Source organism: Eurytemora carolleeae, unplaced genomic scaffold (assembly GCF_000591075.1).
Source record: "Eurytemora carolleeae unplaced genomic scaffold, Eaff_2.0 scaffold55, whole genome shotgun sequence".
Taxonomy (NCBI): domain Eukaryota; kingdom Metazoa; phylum Arthropoda; class Copepoda; order Calanoida; family Temoridae; genus Eurytemora; species Eurytemora carolleeae.
In genome coordinates, this window is record NW_019396158.1 from 35,661 (window position 1) to 50,726 (window position 15,066).

Below are 15,066 nucleotides of genomic sequence, written 5' to 3' on the forward strand. Positions count from 1 at the left end.
AATTTTTTTAACAAGCTATGGGGGAGGGGGGCCTGTTAATGCTTCAGGTTAAATCCCCCCATACCCGGCCTCACTTAGTACGCCCCTGGCACCAGGCAACATTCCAGTTTGATATCATTAATCCCACAATCAGATAAATGAACATTATATTAGATATCAGGATTTATGGATTCTTTAGTAGATATATGTATCTGTAACTATTAACAGTTGTTCTTCAAGCTGTCATTATTTAAAAATCGTATTTCGCAGATTTTTCTTTTCAGTTTCAATTGATAAATGATCAATTTCGACGTATTTTTGAGGCAAAATTTGTCAAATTTGACCATTCAAAAACCTTTTAGACACAAACAAACAGAGATCCAGCCAGTCAAAGTATATATAGAGATATATGTATAAAACAAGGCTAGATAGGACACATAAAAATGATATCAAATTTTTTAATTAATTAAATTTTTTATCTGCAAAAAATCTGAGACGTATTTAAATCCGCGATTATTATATTTTTCCAACGTTCACCTATACTTTCTTGTAGAATTAAAAAAAATCATTTTATAAAAACTAAAAACTTATACTTAATACTATTACTAAGGGTGAGAGGGCGCATTTGGCACATTGAAAATACAAAGGATTTATATGTTTTTTACTGAGAATTCTGTTAAATCAAATAATTTAAGTTTGCCATATCAAAGGTTTACACCATCAGGTGGCAAAGATACTGAGATTGGAAGTTTTGAGATGTGACAAAGACTCAATTTCTTTGTTTTTGTCTTTTTTTAATTAAATAAATAGATAAAATATGGTGTACTGTATCTAGATTGTGTTTTGCACCAATTTTTCTTCAAAGAAATTTTTTATCAGAGCCTCCTGCAAAAAGGATTTTTAGAGGTTTCTCGAAGCCTAAATTGGCCATGATAAGGTTTCATGTAAATAACTATTTTTAAAAAATGTTGGTCGCCTGTAAAAATGACGGATACAGTGTGTCCTTTAAGCCAGAGTGTCCTGCAAGAATAAAAATGTTGAATGAAGTAAGATAAATCTTATAAAAACTGGGTGTATTGTAGAATAAAAACTTTGAATACAGGGTTCACTCCTGTATGCCGAGTCCATTAGCGCCTGATCCAATCAGGGTTCAGTCATGAGCTTGTTGTCTATTCTGAACCAATAGAAATATTTTGGCGGTAACATCTATCTTTCTATCTATCTCAATCCAATTAGAGTTATGAATCCTTCAATCAGTAAATGGAAATATTTACTTCCACTGAAACTTTGGTGGGTTTCCCGTAGAAAACAGGGTGTTTTGAAGAGCAAAAATTACAAATACAGGGTTTCCTGTAAAAAAAACAAATGTTGAAAACAGTGTGTTCTGTAGAATACGAATGTTGAATACAGAGTGCACAAAAATAAAAATTGTTGATGATTTTATGTCTATTTTGCCGGGTGTTCTGTAAAATTCCCCGAGCAGGGATTCCTATAATAAAATAAATTTATACTTTTTGCGGGTTCAGTTGATAAGTATAATCCTTTAATCCTTCTCAGTTTCTAACTAAACAAAAACAAAAACAAAATATATGAGGTGAAGCCCTTTGTTTATATGTACAATACTTGAATATACAAAAAGTACAACCGCACTACCCATCTCATTCTTCCCCCCCCCCCAAACAAATCGTGTTTTTAATTTATATCATTAGGCCTCGGTTCTATGCATTTCCAAAGGAGTTTTCCTTCCCATTTAGGCACATCCAATGATTTTTGGTCAATACCAAGGTAAAATAAATTAGTCAATTCCACATGTAAGATTTGTGGGACTCGATTTCTTTATAATTCTTTAAATATATTTCTCCCCTGACTACGTATAATACATAAAATATCTAAGGTCTAAAGGAATATAAATCTTTAAAGAAAAGGAAAAGATAAATCCTAGTTCTTTCATACATACTGGGTAGTAGGAGGTCAATAGTTCATACACACTGGGTAGTAGGAGGTCAATAGTTCATACCCACTGGGTAGTAGGAGGTCAATAGTTCATACACACAAGGTAGTAGGAGGTCAAAAGTTCATACACACTGGGCAGTAGGAGGTCAATAGTTTATCCATACTAGGTAGTAGGAGGTCAAAAGCTCATACAGACTGGGCAGTAAGAGGTCATTAGTTCAAACACACTGGGCAGTAGGAGGTCAATAGTTGAGACACACTGGGTAGTAGGAGGTCAAAAGTTCAAGCACACTAAGCAGTAGGAGGTCATTAGTTCAAACACACTGGGCAGTAGGAGGTCAATAGTTCAAACACACTGGGCAGTAGGAGGTCAAAGTTCATACAGACTGGGCAGTAGGAGGTCAATAGCTCATACACACTGTGCATTAGGAGGTCAATAGTTCAAGCACACTGTGCAGTAGGAGGTCAAAAGTTTATACAGACTGGGCAGTAGAAGGTCAATAGTAAATACACACTGGGCAGTAGGAGGTCAATAGTTCATACTCACTAGGCAGTAGGAGGTCAATAGTTCATACAAACTGGGCAGTAGGAGGTCAATAGTGCACACACACTGGGCAGCAGTAGGTCAAAAATTAACTTTAACATAAACGAACTCCTAGCAATAGGAGTTTAAATTTCTAAATGGTTTGTTTTCCTTGTAATTCTTTCTACTATACAGTACAGATGTTTTGATGGGAAAATTGAATTCTATTTTCAATAAACCACAGAATAAGTTAAAGTAAATGTGTCTACATTATACCTTCTATCCAGTTCTATTTATATTTAAGTATTGGATGCATTTATATATACATATAATGTAGTAATCTCTGTTTGTTTGTTTGTATGTTTGATCAACATTTAGGAACCCCTAGACACAATTCCCTCAAATTTTGATAAAATCGGTAAACTCCAAGGCACATTTTTGTTGGTTTAAAAATTCTAAGTGGAAAAAGTTAACATTTTTAGAAGTAAAACATGTAAAAGCTGGGTACCAGGTTGAAGATCAGATAAAAAAAGGCCTCGAAACTAATAAGTCATGTCTTTCGTAATTGAAATATTCAAAAACTTTATTGGAACAAAATCTCGAGAGCATCAATGAATCCTCTTTTTTTGAAAATCCTATGTTACTTTTCTAAAACTAAGTCTTCAGAAACAAACTTTTGAAAAAAATAGGTTTTAATACTTTGACTTTTGAGGAAAATCGTAGGTCAGCGTTTTCAAGTTTCCAGATTAAGGACGCAAAAACTAGGATTTATCTATTTTTAAATCTTAAAAATGTGAATTTCGATAATTCCTTCATAGCTTTTCTGCAGCAGAAATGTGTACTATTACAAAGAAACCCCAATTGAAAATGCTCAATTTTAAAAATTGTAAACATGGATATCTACTTCGTACTTGATCAGACAAAGCTTTTAAAGGAACCGTTTAATTCGAATCGGACATGACAGTCTACAAATGATCGAAGGTCACTTAAAAGTATAATTCCTTTAAATATATAAATATAAATATCCGTCCTCATATTGTGATGAATAATTGATTAAATCGCTTTGAATAATTGTTGAACACTGTTCTTCTAGTTTTCATAAATATCCAATATACCCCTCTACAATCTACATATATTCACCATATATATGTATAATCAATACATACATAAATGTAAAATGTGTAGGTACAATACATAAATAAAAAACAATTTTTTATTATAATGTTCGGACACAGGATGTTGTTTTTTCCATTTTTTACACGGTTTTAGAACCCAAAGTTTAGGAACTGACAATATTTCCAAAAAATCTGAGAAAATTTAGGAATTAAAAATATGTCCCAAAAATAACTGGAGTAATTGAGGAACTGAAAGTTTTTCCGGAAAAAAACCTAATGAAATTAAACTGACAGGGTGTCCCAAAATATCTGGAGAAGTAAAGGAACTGACAGGGTGTCCCAAAAATACCTGGAGTTATTGAGGAACTGACAGGGTGTCCCGAAAATACCTGGAGTAGTTGAGGAACTGCATACAAGGTGTCCCAACATACCTGGAGTAGTTAAGGAACTGACAGGGTGTCCCAAAAATACCTGGAGTAGTTAAGGAACTGACAGGGTGTCCCAAAAATACCTGGAGTAGTTGAGGAACTGACAGGGTGTCCCAAAAATACCTGACGTAGATGATGAGCTGACAGGGTGTCTCATAAATACCTGGAGGAGTTGAGGAACTGACAGGGTGTCCCATTTCTGGAACTGATTACACCTCATGTGAAACCTCTCTTGAGGGGACCCTGAACAAATGGCTTTATAATATCATTTTATCTATCTATCTATCTATCTATCTATCTATCTATCTATCTATCTATCTATCTATCTATCTATCTATCTATCTATCTATCTATCTATCTATAAGCATATACACATGGAGCCTATTAAACTATGGAGAAAAAAGACCGTTAGACTGAAGTTAGTTTTTAAAATGACGATGAAGATGAAATACCGCAATGGTGTAATGTAGTACATTTTCAGGCCATTTTTTATTATTCTGCTCTTCAACAACATGCATGCAATTCATAAAAGATTGCTTAAATCTTTGTACATAACTTTATTCAGCTTCATGATCAAAGTTAAAAAAATCATTTGCAGGGGGGGGGCCGAATTACAAATTGCTACCTAATTTTGAAGAAAGAAAAGAATAAAGCTGAAGTATTCCAGACTTATAAATCAAATTAATGTAACAGTATTATACTAACAAGGTATAAATAAAGAATAACAATTCATAATAGAAACTTTTCGTATTATATGTTCCTTGGGTAGTATTCTCTCTCTAAAATCATTAAAAACACTTATTGATTGAATAAATAATTTATACTTTGTGCAGTTGCTTTTTAAAACTATTTTCATTTGCAATGCAAATAGTAAGTGCGACAATAATTGAAAAATGACATGATTTTCAAAAAAAAAAATTGCATGTGAACAATAATTGGGTGTTTTTTTCCCTGAAATAGTTAACAAAATCTTTCGGCCAGATATTCTCAAACTCTTTCCTATAATAAGGAAATATTAAAAATCAAAAAATCAAAACGATAAGAAAAAATATTTTTATCTAATGGAATCAACGATAAATCCACATAAAGATAAATGATTTTTGTCTCAAATTAAACAAACAAATTTTCTTTCTAAACGTTAATTTATAGTTTTGAGCGTGATAATTTTAAACAAAAAACCCAAAGTTTGCAGAGGTGAGTACAGAGGGATCTATAAAACTGTGGATAAGGAAGAAAACTTTTTTATTGATTTTAAATACTCTAAAAACACAGCAATTGTGCAGTGTACACAGACCCATTTCATGTAATAAATTGATTTTTAAGATACTGGTAATACTACATCCTTTTTAACAAGATTAAGGATTAAACATTGTCTTTTTACCATAGTATATTTCTACAAAAATCAAAAACGAATGTAAAAGGAGAAGGAAAAGAGAGGAATAGGAAATGAAACAGGAAACACTTATAAAAGAAATGTTGAAAAATCTACCTGAATCTATCCTGCATTTCCGTCCGGGATTCAGACATCAACAAATATTTAACACAAGCCTAAACATATGTATATATATAACACGTCAAATTTGCTCTTCTCAATGGGTGTCTCTTAGTTTGTTTGTGTCCAATAAACGTCAAAATGGCTGAACCGATCGGGCCCAAATTTTTTCTGGGACCTCGCGTGACCCCAGGGAAGAGTATGGATGATCGAATTTTCAAAAATTTGCCTGTAACAAAATTCGACTTTTGAAAATCCGCGAATTTTTTGTTTGTTTTTTGTTTGTTTTACAATGTAAGCAAAGAGAACATGTCCACAATTGAAATAGTAGATGGACGCGAAGCGCTCTAAAAGCCTAGTATATATATATATATTCTTTGCTTGTCTGCATGGGTGTCTCTTTGTTTGTTTATAACCAATAAACGTCAAAACGGCTGAACCGATCGGGCCCAAATTTTGTGTAGAACCTCGCATGACCCCAGGGAAGGTTTATAGATGATCAAAATTAGTAATTCATTAATTTTTGAAAATCCACAATTTTTTTTCATTAGATAAAAATCATGCATGTTTCAATCATGACTTTTTTCCCTAAGGGCTAGCGTGAAGAATCGTAAAGTTTTAAATTTCTAATATAGGGAACATTTTGTGAATCAAAAATGTAGTGATACTTTAATTACGTCCACAGTCCCTTTAAATCTGTCAGATCCAGAGTTTAGACTAATTGCTAGACTATAATATAGAGTATACACATACACAAGTTTATGTTTGAGTACGCTAGAACAATAGGATGCTGTAGACAGTCACGATAGAATATGATAGAATAGAATGATATGGAATAGAATAGGATAGAATGAAATATATTAGAATATAATAGAATAGAATATAATAGAATAGGAGAGAATAGAATAGAATAGAATAGGATAGAACAGAATAGAATAGGATAGAATAGAATAGGATAGAATAGAATAGAATAGAATAGAATAGAATGGAATAGAATAGAATAGAATAGAATAGGATAGAATAGAATAGAATAGAATAGAATAGAATAGAATAGAATGGATAGAATAGAATAGAATAGAATAGGATAGAATAGAATAGAATAGGATAGAAAAGAATAGAATAGAATAGGATAGAATAGAATAGAATAGGATAGAATAGAATAGGTGCAGAATATAATAGGATGGAATAAAGTTAGATTGAATACGAAAGAATAGAATAGGATAAAATAGGATAGAGAATGATATAATAGGAAAAGATAGGATAGAGAAGGATAGAATATGAAAAGATAGGATAGAAAAGGATAGAACATGTAAAGATAAGACTGAGAAGGATAGAATAGAAAAGATAGGATAGAGAAGGATATAATAGGAAAAGATAGGATAGAATAAGGACGGATAGGTCTTGATAGAAAAGAATAGAATAGAATAGGATAAAATTGGATATAATAGGATAGGATGGAGAAGGATAGAATATGATAGAATGGAATAGGATATAATTGCATGGACAGAATAGAATAGAAAGAATAGAATAGGATAGAATAGAGATATTTCTCTGCAGTAGAGCTGACTAGAATTCATAATACAAATGAGATCAAGGATTTTACAACAAGAAGATAGGAACCGATACAGATAGAATCAAAAATTATTCAACAAAATGATGGAACCTTAAAATACGGATAGAAACAAGGATTATAAAAAATACGATATAAACTTAAGATGCAGATAGAATCAAGGATTATAAAACAAGACGTTATAAACTTAAGACACAGATAGAATCAAGGGTTATAAAACAAGACGATATAAACTTAAGACACAGATAGAATCAAGGATTATAAAACAAGACGATATAAACTTAAGATGCAGATAGAATCAAGGATTATACAAGACTATATAAACTTAAGATACAGATAGAATCAAGGATTATAAAACAAGACGATATAAACTTAAGATGCAGATAGAATCAAGGATTATACAACATGACGATATAAACTTAAAATACAAATAGAATCAAAGATTATGAAACAATCCTTAAAATACAAATTGAATCAAGGATTATGCAATCAAAGTGCAGAATACAGATGCAGATGATATTATTTCTTGGCATATTCTTAAATTACCTTAAAGTATGCAACAGCATGAGCACCGTATCCTTTCTGTCTCATATATTTATCCATATCACGAAACCTGAAACGAGAGGGTTTCAGCGAGCATTTTGGAAATTTGTTGTTTCTCAAAAATTTTATTCGCCTTTTGTTGTGCCCCAAAATAATGTGAAATGAGTATGAGGGGGGACTCTAAAAAAGCGTCTCAAAGATTGAGCTCTTGCAAGATTAAATAGTCTAGGTTTAAAATATCAAAGGTTTACACCATGAGGTTGCAGAGATATAGAGATTAGAAATTTGAGTTTGTTGTAAAATCTATGTATTCAACCCTAAAACTGAATATACCAACCTATGTATCCAACTTTCAAACTAGATCTACTATCCTATGTATCCAACCTTCAATCCTTATATACTATCCTATGTATCCAACCTTCAATCCTTATATACTAACCTATGTATCCAACTTTCAAACTGGATATACTAACCTATGTTTCCAATAAACTGGATATACTAACCTATGAATCCAACCAATAAACTGGATATAATAACCTATGTATCCAACCAATAAACTGGATATAATAACCTATGTATCCAACCAATAAACTGGATATACTAAACTATGTATCCAACCAATAAACTGAATATACTGACCTATGTATCCAAAAAATATCCAACCAATAAACTGAATATACTAACCTATGTATCCAACCTTCAAACTGAATCAGGTTTGGAGCATGAGCTTTAACAGCAAGATGGACAGACGGTTCAGATTCGTTGATCACAATTGGGAACCTAAATTATTAAGATTTGTTGATCACAATTGGAAACCTAAAATAATTGGATGCGTAGATCACAATTGTGAACCTAAAATAATTTGATTTGTTGATCACAATTTGGAGCCAAAAATGTTTATATCGCAGATTACAGTTGGTAACAGGAAATATTTAGATTTTTTGATTTGGTGAATTCCGTAAAACGTAAAATATTAGTTTAAGCCAAGATCAAAATATATATGTATATATTTTGTTATAATTGGAACTTACGGTTTTAATCTTTCAGTTTAAAGGGATTGTACACCTAATTTCAAATATATCGAGTACCCTTGAAAGCTTTGTTTTATCAAAAATATAATTTTCATTCATGGTATCTCTCAACAAAAATAGTTTACGAATTTCCAGTGCATAAACATTGGAGGAAATTGTTAGAATTAAACACTTTTCAAGCTAGCAGAACGACGATATCTTCCACATCATTTTTCAGATAAGTTTCAAAGGCTACAGCTTAAAATAACGACGACAGTTCCTTTAACAGATATCAACCTGTATTTGGCTAGTGCTGGAATATCACAGAGAACTCTTGCCCAGAACATAGAATGGCTGGATTTAAACTTTCTTTCATGAATATTGATTGCCAGGGGCATCACAGGGGAACCAAGGTAGAAATAGTTGGTGTACGTCAGGATTGTTATGTACAAACTTCCTAAAAAATATGTACAGTAAATGTAAAGCTTTTGAGGGTTTTAGAAGTTCAAAAGACTTTTGTGTACAAACTTAATAAGCAAAGTGCAATACAATACATGTTGTTATTGTTTTCTAGAAACTTCCTAAAGAAAGTACTGTATTTTACAATGTGGTTCTGTACATATAAAGGTCTTCAAAGTTATAACTAAGGTTGTAAGGGCGTCAAGATTGTTATGTACAAATTTCCTAAAAATGTTCCAAGAAAAGTTAGGGGCGCAATAGCAATTTCCTTTATTAATTTCTAAACCAACCAATTTACAATCTTTGTGTCTTGGTCAAATATTTCAAAACAATATTATTTTTCTTAAATAAATGTTATAGAATATTTGGTTTTTTTTCTGATTTCTTTATTAGAATATTTTTGACTTCAGTAACAGTAACATGGTTTGAACCGTGATTTTTGATAAATGATTTTGTAGATATCACTCAAGAAAAATTTAGATCATGACACAAAACTTCAAACAAAATGTGAAAAATATTTTCGTAAATTCGTTGGAAATAATATTTCTTTTAAATTCTGAATACTTTTGAGATTTGAGAGATTTCTTGTAAAATATATAAATCTATTTGGATTTCTAACAATATTTTTTTAAGAAGATGCAAACTCTATTCTGGAGCTAGTTTTACAAATAAACTGAAAGCCTGTACGAAAATTTTGGAGTGATAAATTCTAAATTTGTTATCTTTCTCTTAACCGATTTTTGGGGATTGAACAACACTTACTTATTTGTATTTTTAAGTACTAATATATATTTCCTCTGCCACATGGTAGAGATGGGCATCATTTTTGTGAAATTTTTCGCGAATGTTGACGTCGTTAAAAAAACGAACGATGGACGAACGACTTGGATCATTGAAAGAAATGAAAAAAGTTGCTTTTACTGAACGAACAATTTTATTTAACGAACGATCTTACTAAAAGTACGCTTTTATTGAACGAACGATTTTAATGAATGATCGTTCGCTGAGATAACGAATGAAATTGATAAAAAATTAACGATAATTTTGAGAACGAACGAAATCAATTTTGTTTAACGAAATCAAAAGAACGAATACGTCCATCTCTGCACACGTCACGGGAGAGTGTAACTGTATTCTGTACATAATTGTATAGAAGCGTACAATATATTTTACAAACTAAATGTGCAGTATCCTCTCAGTAAATATATTAGGCTAGTGAATAATTACAAAAATAAAGTAAACCTGGAATGTTAGAGGCAGAGTTTCATTTTAAGACAAAAATTAGTTCCCCGAAAGGTTTAAATCTTCCATCGTTAAAAGTATTTTTTCATCTTTTTATGCAAACACGATTTGCTTAAGTAAATGCTATTACAATAGAAAATATTTTCAGTTAAAAAAATTAAGTTTTCAAAGATAAAATTTTCTTGAATTTATTTAATTGAAACTTTTTCTGAATGCTCAGATTGAATTGAGAAGTAATAATATCTAATTTAGAACTTGTTAAAGGGATTCTGAAGATTAAATTTCTGTTTAAACATTCAGAAACGGGACCATAAAAAAACCTTAAAGGCGATTTCGACATTCTTCATATCTATCTATCTATACATGTAATTTCTATCTAAAGATTGACATGATTTCTGTGAATATCTGTCAACACAGAAAGCGAGATGGATAAAATTTTGAATAAAAATATCATATCTGAGAAGTATCTATCTGGAAAGTATCTATCTGAAAAGAATCTATCTGGATAGTATCTATCTGGAAAGAATCTATCTGGATAGTATCTATCTGGATAGTATCAATCTGGAAAGTATCTATCTGGAAAGTATCTATCTAGAAAGTATATATCTGGAAAGTATCTATCTGAAAAGTATCTATCTGGAAAGTATATATCTGGAAAGTATCAATCTGGAAAGTTTATATCTGGAAAGTTTATATCTGGAAAGTATTTATCTGAAAAGTATCTATCTGGAAAGTATCTATCTGGAAAGTATCTACCTATCTGGAAAATATCTACCTATCTGGAAAGTATCTATCTGGAAAGTATCTATCTGGAAAGTATCAATCTGGAAAGTATCTATCTGGAGAGTATCTACCTATCTGGAAAGTATCTATCTGGAAAATATCTATCTGGAAAGTATATATCTGGAAAGTATCAATCTGGAAAGTTTATATCTGGAAAGTTTATATCTGGAAAGTATTTATCTGAAAGTATCTATCTGGAAAGTATCTATCTGGAAAGTATCTACCTATCTGGAAAGTATGATCGTAGAATAGTTTAACAGTATCTTCTGCTAAATCTCCAGGACATCTCTCAGAGTAAAGGATTTTACAAATATTCTCAAACTCCCTGAATTATTAAGCAATCAATTGATCAATTAATTAACTTATTATTATTCAATTAAGTGTTAATTAACCAATTCTTTAGTTAAATAAAAATCAATCAATGAGTTAATCAAATAGTTAAATATCAATCAATTAATAAATGAATTAGTCAAATAGCAATCAATAAATCAATCGATTAATCAATTAATTAGTTAAGTAACAATCAACAAATCAATTATATAGTTGATAAACAATAAACTAAAAATAAAATAACTTTATAAGTTCATTAATCAATCAGAATATGCATACAATGAAACGTCTATTGCCCAAAATTAATGGTCCCAACATGCTTTGTGTCATGATGACTTCATGAGTAAAGATTTTTGATTATAAAAAAAGAGTCGCAAAGTTTCTATAGAATGCATTAGAATTATTTTTCAAGAATGAAAATATTAAACTCATAAATCTGATAAAAGTTATAAATGTAAAATCTTTTGAATAGTTTTGCAAAAATAAGGATATTAAATAGGATTTAAATAATTCTAATATTATGCATTCTCGGGATTTCATGTTTTTCTAAATTCATCACAAAACAAAGTTTTCATCATTTTAAACAGAAAACGTCATACTTTTAACAATATTTAGCTAGAGTTCATTTAAACATTTGAAATTCAATTATATACAGTGGGACCCATAAACCTGTGGAACAGAAAGTCGACTAATAGACTCAGGAAGTGCAACGAATAATGGAGCACAACAATTGTGCAGTGTACTCAGACACATTTCAAATAATAAGCCATTTGTTTAATAACAAAATCAAACACACATTACACATAAGATTGCTTAAATGTATGGGTCTCCCTGCAGGCTCGTGCTAGACTTTTTGATCCGTTTATCAAACATTCAAAATATTTGGCTTTTAAGAGACTGAAATAAATGGTTGACAAGCTTAGTTTGTTTTCACAATATGCAAAAATTTTAGTTTTACAGAAATTTTGCTATATTAGACTGCCCAGAGTTTAGAGGAGACTTCTATACAAAAGTAACACAATCGATTCACAAAATAATTACGTTTTATCCTTCTGTGAACTGTCCCTTAAACCGTTCTGTTTCGAATTCTAACCAATATCAGATACTTATATCCACCATTACCAGTGTCAGTTATCCAATAGTAGAGGAGAATACCTCACAGGAAACAATTAGTGGAAACTATTCTATCTTAATCCGTCTTTAGAGTGGATACTTTCACAACTTTCAAGCCGGGAACACCTTTAACAAGGCCAAAGGTGTTCCGACAAGCATAAAACTGAGGTGAAAACTTTTAGTTGAGGAAGCGCTGAGCCACATTGATTGAACTTGATATCCACAGAGGAAACTTTCAAATTGAAGCATTTAACTTTTTATTCCTGGGATATGGTAAAATCCACCAAGGACCATATTTAATAAATTTGAGCTACGTGGCTGAACTACCTACTGCCATGCCGATTCAATTTTGAACAACCGACTTAAAGTTTGAATCGATAGTTCAAATTTGATCCGGCGCCGTCGTAAGTAGTTCAAATAAATTAAATTCGGTTCCAAGGAGAGATAATTAAAAAATGAACCAATGCAAGGGCTGGTTGTGTTTCAAGAGTCATATTAAACCAACAAGGGAGGAAAACCAACTTCTAGCGCATCATAAACATACTTTTAATACGAAAGTTATGACTTCAGATTTCGCACACTGTACATTAATAAGCTAACTATATATATTCTTCCCTTTTTGTTGGTGCTTTATTGGTAAACCATTAAATCAAATATAAAAAAAACATATTTTTAAATTTTCACATTAACAATCCCATAACTGCACTAACTCTCTAAGAAACAAAAAAAAGAATCTTTCTTAAAAATATCTTTCTCTAGTTCTAGTAAGAGATAGAATGTTATATGAGAAAGGAAAAGTATGTTGCTTGCTGCCAAAAATCTAGAACATTTATGAGACCATAAACTAGAGAAAACCAACAAGTGATATTTACATATCTCAGATTACGTCACCAAATTTAGAATATAAATTCGTATCAGAACTCTACATACAATACAATATTCAATATTAATCGAAATGGATAGATTGATAGGTAGGTAGGTAGGTAGGTAGGTAGGTAGGTAGGTAGGTAGGTAGGTAGGTAGGTTGGTAGGTAGGTAGGTAGATAGGTAGGTACCTTGTCATATCTGGATGTACTAGAGTTAGCTGAAGAGAGGGATAGATAGACATATTTTTTACAAACTTCCCATTGGACAGATTTCCTAAAAATATCATCATCAATCATCTTTCAAATTTAAGTATTTCAAACTCAAATTAAAGTTTATAATGACTTTTAATAAACAATTCGAAATATAGTACGCTAAAATATAAACTGCAAATACAAACATCTATATGAACGCTTTGTTGCTATCATTAGAGTAGACTGAAGTAAAGTGGTTTAACTTAGCCTGGTAGTTTAACTACGTTTGATCTAAATAAGTATTTTAAAACATTGGTTAACTGAGCTGTACATAATTATACATTAAATATTTAAAACACATTTATTTGATATAAACCGTTGTTTTCAAATTTCGAAAGAAAAATGCTTTTGTTCTTTTCTTTTTTCTAGTTTTTACAGTTCTATAATTGAAAAAACTTGATGCATCAATATTCTTACAGGATGGAGGGGGGGGGGAGGGGTCTTTTAAGCTTGCCGATTTGTATTTGACTCTGTAACATTTGTAGGAGAGGTAATTTCTTTTTACAGCACCCTATAAATTTTTGTCTTATCAAAAATGCATGAATCATCCATCATTTTCTCTTTGAAAATTGGTCATTTTCAATTGTGGTTTCTCTATAAAATTACTTGCGGATTTCTGCATCAGAAACAATGGAGGGAATTGTCAGTATAAATATTTTTCAAGTAAAAATCGACGATGTCTTTCAGATTTTTAATCAGAGACTGTCTCTGAAATTGTATGAAATTTGTTTTTTTAAGCTCAATTTCTCAATGATATTCAAGTTTTCATTTCTTTCATTTCTTTTCTACATTTTTAGCTCCTTTGCATTTGGTTTTCAGACTAATATTAAACATGAATCTTCCTTTTTTCAGATCAAACCCAAGATTTTCATACAGTGTAGAAAATTTAAAATTTGAGGTGGGAATGTTTTAATTTTAATTTATTTAGTTCATTAAAAGTCTCTATTTCTAGCAAAACAAAAGGCAGAGTTTCTAGAATAAGTCCTTGTTAATGGCACCTATTATAATAACCTGATATACTTATTAGATTCTGGAATATGTCCTTGTTAATGGCACTTATTAAACTAACCTGATAAACTTATTAGATTCTGAAATATGTCCTTGTTAATGGCACTTATTATACTAACCTGATAAACTTATTAGATTCTGGAATATGTCCTTGTTAATGGCACTTATTAAACTAACCTGATAAACTTATTAGATTCTGAAATATGTCCTTGTTAATGGCACTTATTATACTAACCTGATAAACTTATTAGATTCTGGAATATGTCCTTGTTAATGGCACTTATTAAACTAACCTGATAAACTTATTAGATTCTGAAATATGTCCTTGTTAATGGCACTTATTAAACTAACCTGATAAACTTATTAGATTCTGAAATATGTCCTTGTTAATGGCACTTAT

The 15,066-nt window shown here is 31.0% G+C and overlaps 2 protein-coding genes across 2 annotated transcripts in view; both read right to left on the reverse strand.

Annotated features, from left to right (window-relative positions):
• The window catches only part of LOC111696724 (uncharacterized), a 26,667-nt gene extending 22,429 nt beyond the window's left edge, over window positions 1-4,238 (reverse strand). Inside the window, exon 1 of the mRNA XM_023466434.1 lies at window positions 4,162-4,238. Coding sequence (XP_023322202.1) covers window positions 4,162-4,218 — 57 coding nt within the window. The 5' untranslated portion in view covers window positions 4,219-4,238. The remainder of the gene's footprint in view (window positions 1-4,161) is intronic.
• Window positions 4,239-4,903: 665 nt separating this feature from the next.
• LOC111696717 (uncharacterized) lies at window positions 4,904-14,768 on the reverse strand. Its single transcript, XM_023466425.1, has 8 exons — window positions 14,728-14,768; window positions 13,596-13,680; window positions 11,322-11,422; window positions 8,911-9,070; window positions 8,288-8,383; window positions 7,607-7,673; window positions 5,488-5,546; window positions 4,904-4,997 (listed from the first exon to the last, which is right to left on the reverse strand). Exons 2-8 carry the CDS (start codon window positions 13,646-13,648, stop codon window positions 4,904-4,906), a joined length of 630 nt encoding a protein of 209 aa, XP_023322193.1. The 5' UTR covers window positions 13,649-13,680; window positions 14,728-14,768.
• Between the last annotated feature and the right edge of the window lie 298 nt (window positions 14,769-15,066).

Coding starts and splice junctions, on each gene's coding strand:
- LOC111696717 (XM_023466425.1), bottom strand. CDS start 13,648: ATGTCTATCTATCCCTCTCTTCAGCTAACTCTAGTACATCCAGATATG. Junction 11,423..13,595: donor GTACATCCAGATATGACAAG/GTACCTACCTAT, acceptor TTAATAATTCAG/GGAGTTTGAGAATATTTGTA. Junction 8,384..8,910: donor CCAGCACTAGCCAAATACAG/GTTGATATCTGT, acceptor TTAATAATTTAG/GTTCCCAATTGTGATCAACG.